This window comes from Cryptotermes secundus, unplaced genomic scaffold (genome assembly GCF_002891405.2).
Source record: "Cryptotermes secundus unplaced genomic scaffold, Csec_1.0 scaffold407, whole genome shotgun sequence".
Taxonomy (NCBI): Eukaryota; Metazoa; Arthropoda; class Insecta; order Blattodea; family Kalotermitidae; genus Cryptotermes; species Cryptotermes secundus.
In genome coordinates this window covers 2845023-2850279 of record NW_019741981.1, presented here as the reverse complement: position 1 = coordinate 2850279, position 5257 = coordinate 2845023, and the positions used below count along the sequence as shown (strand labels likewise).

General features: G+C 37.6%; 1 protein-coding gene across 1 annotated transcript in view; it reads right to left on the bottom strand.

The window, feature by feature from the left end:
- Positions 1-366: 366 nt before the first annotated feature.
- The window catches only part of LOC111872924 (transport and Golgi organization protein 1), a 35562-nt gene continuing 30671 nt past the window's right edge, over positions 367-5257 (bottom strand). The window contains exons 16-17 of the mRNA XM_023867214.2: positions 1059-1260; positions 367-839 (exon numbers count right to left, since the gene is read on the bottom strand). Coding sequence (XP_023722982.1) covers positions 1190-1260 — 71 coding nt within the window. The 3' untranslated portion in view covers positions 367-839; positions 1059-1189. The remainder of the gene's footprint in view (positions 840-1058; positions 1261-5257) is intronic.

Below are 5257 nucleotides of genomic sequence, written 5' to 3'. Positions count from 1 at the left end.
CATTCTCAAATGCTGATATCAAACAGGACAATTAAAATGAAGATGAACTAACGAGGATATGGAAGTGGAATTTCTCTCTTTTTAAGATATTATATTGGAATTTTCTTCAAGGAACCACGAAACAAGAGAAACCTGCTAAGCTAGTTAGCCCCTGGCCTAAGAACTGAACTAGGACCTCCCAAACATAAAGTGGGAGGGTTAATAACTGAACCATGACAATCGGTTACATTTTATCTTGCTTGGTTGACTGATTCCTATTAACATATTTAAATTTCAGAGAGTACAGGGTCAAGTCTTCCTTGAATTCTGAAAGATTTGTTGTACTCCCAAACTGTGTCAAGTCCACTAATCAGAATCAACTAACAATATTTTTCTTGGTTTATATTATCAACAGCATATCATACAATAGGAAAAACAACATGAAACATTAAACAATAAATCTTTCATGGGATTACAGTTTCTTTCTTGAGACAGACTGGATCTTCTGCTATTCTGCATTTAGCCCATGGATTATACCAGTATACTATACATTCAGTGTCTTAAAGGAGAAATACTATAAAATATATACACTTCAAGTGCCTATATGTCACCACCCTGAAAGCTACAATAAGAAATGTTCATACTAAATCTGAAAAAGAATTTTTCTTTGTGCCTCCACACTAAGTTCTTTCACGATACTGTTACTGGCCACCATGTTCAAAGTTGTCATCACATCTTATATTGCACAGAGTGAGATGAATTAAGTCTTGCACTAGTTTAATAATCAGTCAGTAATAAGTTAATGCAGATAAGGTCTGTTATATTGTGGATTCTGGTACACCATGGAAAACTTAGGCTGCCTGGGGAAAGAAAAGAAAAGGACTCAATTAGTTCAATTGCTTCCTAGTGTGAAGTATCAATGGTATGTTATGCATGGTTACACAATACACCAGTCCCATATTACTGAAAGGAATTTTTAGTATCTCCACTTTGAAACATTCCATGGCTAATACTAACGTGACTGCTAAATTATTCTTTGAGTTTATCCTCAATGAAACACGAATCAAACTTTCATTTACCTGTGACTGCTTAAAATACATGCTGTTCTCCATCATGCTTTTGTTAAATATCAATGTCTGCATTCTGTGGTATACCAAAGCTTGCACTAACTGATGCTGTGTTACTACATGGAACTAACAGGACACTATTGCTATACTCTCCCGCTGTGTCGGCTTGATTTCTCCAATGACTCTGACGAATGCCCAGAACTCAATGCTGATCCTATAACAAATCAATGTTTGGTGTGAATGAAAGATGCAACAGTGCATATACACATGAAAGATATATAATGTGACAGTGTACACAATAATAATTCTGAAAAAGACAGAACAGATGCTACTGTGTCAACATTTGTTTTATTAGCTGTTGGTGGTAACACTACATGTTTCAACCCTTTTCTTGGTCATCTTCAGGCATACAAGAATACTGATACTAGTTCCTGAATTGTATCATAGTTCAATATGGATCCATAGTGTGTTTACGTAAGTTTTCTTGCTGACAGATACACTTTAATTTAAATGTAACTCGAATATAGTTTAAAATTTGACATTAAAAGGATAAAAATACAATCAAAATTAAACAGAGATTAAGATATTTATAAATTATTAGTCTTATTTAAGACTTGTGACTGCTACATATCTGTATATATGTTGCTTGGTTGTTCCACTGTGGTGGTAATAGTTGTGATGTGGGGCAACTGCTTGCTGAGATCTTTCCTCAGAATCTTGGTTGTGCTGGCTTTTAAACTTCCTGGGAAAATGAGTTGTACAACTCTCACATGCAAGCTTTATATTATAATCCAAATTGTTACAGCTGTGTGTATGTATGTATGTATATATATATATATACACACACACAGTGTACTATTGCTGTGAAGGTGGGGAGGGGTGAGGTTATTTATGTATGTTTTAAATAAAATATTAAATATAGGGTTATATACATTTGTAAATGTATCATTCATTTGTACTCGTAGACCCTTCTTGGTTATGTTGCATGCATAAATGAAATCTTTCCAATGTGTTGAGCTTGGTCACTTTCTTTTTTTTTTTTTCTATAATATGAGGAATATCAGAAAGTTCCTGAAGTAGGTCAAAAAAGAAATGCTGGCTTAACTTACAAAATTTTGGCTGCCATCTCCTTCAAAATAGTCTCCTTGGGAATGTATACAGTGATCCCACCATTTTTCCATGCTTTGAAGCACCATGGAAGTCATTTTCCTTAATGCTATCAAGTACCACTTGCAATTCCCTTTGGATGTCAGACACTCTTTCAAAACATTGTCCCTTCAGTTTCATTTTCAATTTGGGAAACAAAGCAAAATCACATGGGGTTAAGTCTGGCAAGTAGGGAGGATGGGGAACGATAACCATGTTGTTGTTAGTCACAAATTCTGTGGTTTTCAGTCGTGATGAGAGAACCAGTTGTGGCTGCACCAAAGTCCCAGTCTGCTCTGTCACATATTTTCTCTCAAGCATCTCAAAACATCACGGTATAAACCAGAGTTGACCATAGTGTTAAGAGAATAGATTCATGGTGAACAGTCCCCTTCACAATGAAAAAAACAATGTGCATGCTCTTTGTTGAACTCTGGACCTGTTGCACCTTTTTTGCTGTGATTGTGGGCTCTTCCACTGCAATGCTTGTTGCTTTCTTTCTGGACCATAACCATAAATCCAACTTTCATCAACCATTACATCTTACATATAGAAGTTGGGTCCTCGTTAGCCTTCTCTCATAGCTCAAGAGACATGTTTATGCGCCGCTGCTTTTGATCATCTGTCAAGAGTCGGAGAATAAACTACGCGGAAATGTGACACATGCTCAAATTTTCTGTTAAGATCTCCTGGCAAACTCCATAGCCGATTCCAACGGTGTCTGTGAGCTCACGGACTGTTCTGTGATGGTCTTTGTGGATAAGTTCTCGAATTTTTTCCTCAATTCCTGTCATTTTGCTGGTGCTTGGTCACCCTGAATATTCACCTTCAACTGAAACCTGACAAGCCTTGAAACGTGAGTGCCATTCAGAAACCGTTGTCTGGCTTAAAGAATGTTCTCCAAAAGCCTCACGAAGCATTTCACAGGTTTCGGTAGTGGATTTACTGACCTTTATACAAAACTTAATGCAGACCCATTGCTCGATTTTGCCATCCACTGCAGATGAAATGAAACACAAAGTTGAAAAAGTGCTCGTGTGTTCTCAGCACAGTGTCATGTGGCAGACTGATTTAACAGGCTTGAGGATGTGTCACCTTGGCATCCTCTCTCATCTGCTTTCACTGAGGCAGTTACAACAATAACAGTCTGGAACTTTCCAATTGCACCTGGTATTTCCATAATCTGGTCTACTGTATCATTAGCGTGTCACATTTCTAGAATGTGTTGTACGAATTTATAGTTTCACCTATTTGTCCTAATAGTGTTTATGTATTCTTTGAATGTGCATCCTGTTTGTCCAATATATTACACATATCTACACATGCATGTGTCCATGCACATGTAAAATAGAGAAATAAATAAACTGTGGGATCTGCTGAAGTTACATTCTTTTCCACAGATTCACTAAAATCACTATAAGGCTCACACAAGTATAAATTAACATAGAACAAACAAAGCAAACACCTGCACTCCATTAAAGTACACATAATTTCCAAAACCATTCTTTGCAGTTTTACGTACCCCACTTACCTTGACTTTGATTTAAAAATACAAATCTGTTGTTGTATGTGGTTTACCTTACAACACAAGACTACACCACAATGAATGGTAACATGGCTGATGAATAATGAATGGGACACAATTTGGAAATAAGTGCTAGTGAGATACTGTCCTAGCCCTTGCAAGAAGGAACTGAGGAAAACTATGAAAAAACTCAGTCAAGATAGCTGTGTCCCAGCGGGGATGTGCACCAAGCGCCTGACTAAAGTCTAGCGGTACAGCTACATATACAAACGTGCCTGGTACATTCGTTGTTGGTTTGGTAATCATACTATAGACATTACACTGTGGAAGGAATGGAAGGACCTATATGTACATGTTTTAACATTAATAAACTAAAAATGTTTGAAATAAAAGTTACATACCTAAAAAGGAACCATACTTTATATCATGCAACAATATCTGTATAACTTGCATGTTTTTGAGAAAACACAGGGGATGGCATGAATAATCTTCATATGATTTGAAAACATTAACAATAACCTTCCATTATTTACCTCCACCAGCTTCCTTTGAACTCCAAAACTGACGAATCTTTGAAAATTTCTTCCACCCTTCATGCAGCACAATTAAGGTTAAACAAAATTAAAATTATATCATATAACAGAATTGTAACAAAATATTATACATCACCAGTTTTAAAAGTAAAATGTTCTCAAGAACCTATCCCACAGCACAACCTATATTTTCAAGGATTCAGATAGGAGACTGAGGGGAAATGAAGCTATAACTACGTAGGGCAATCTAAAAGTTTCCGAAATTTGAATTTTGCACGTGAATGGTTACGAGTACATCGAAATACCGCTAAGTGTCTCCTCACACATCCTTCTTGAATCAGTGTGGCAAGCGGCGTCGAGTTGAGTGGTTGGGTTTATTGTTGATGAACGTATTTCCATTGTTGTGTTTCCGTGAGTTTGCGGTTTTGCGATTGCTGACCTGAGAGAGCAGCGTGTCTGTATAAAGTATTGTTTCAAACTTGGGAAAACCACTGCAGAAACGCACCAAATATTGAAGCAAGCTTTTGGTGAAAACAGTTTAGGCCACACACAAACTTACAACTGGTATACGCGTTTTAAAAATGGCCGAACATTGACTGATGATGACGATCGTTCGGGACGGCCGTCAACAGGCAAAACACCAGAAAATGTCACAAAAGTTAGGGATCTGATTCTGCAAGATCACAGACTGACCATCCAAGACCTCTGTAACACCTTCGGACTAAGTTATGGTACATGTCAACGAATTTTGTCAGAGGAACTGAACATGAGGAGGACTGCGGTGAAGCTTGTGCCACGACTGCTGCAAAATGAACAGAAGCAGCATCGCTTGGAAGTCTGCAGGGAACTTCAGCAACAGCTTCAGGAGGATCCAAACTTTCTTTCGAAGGTTGTCACTGGTGACGAAAGTTGGGTTTATGGCTACGACCCTGAAAGCAAGCAGCAATCGTCGCAATGGAAGAGCCCTTCTTCACCTCAGCCAAAAAAAGCTAAACAAGTCAAGAGCA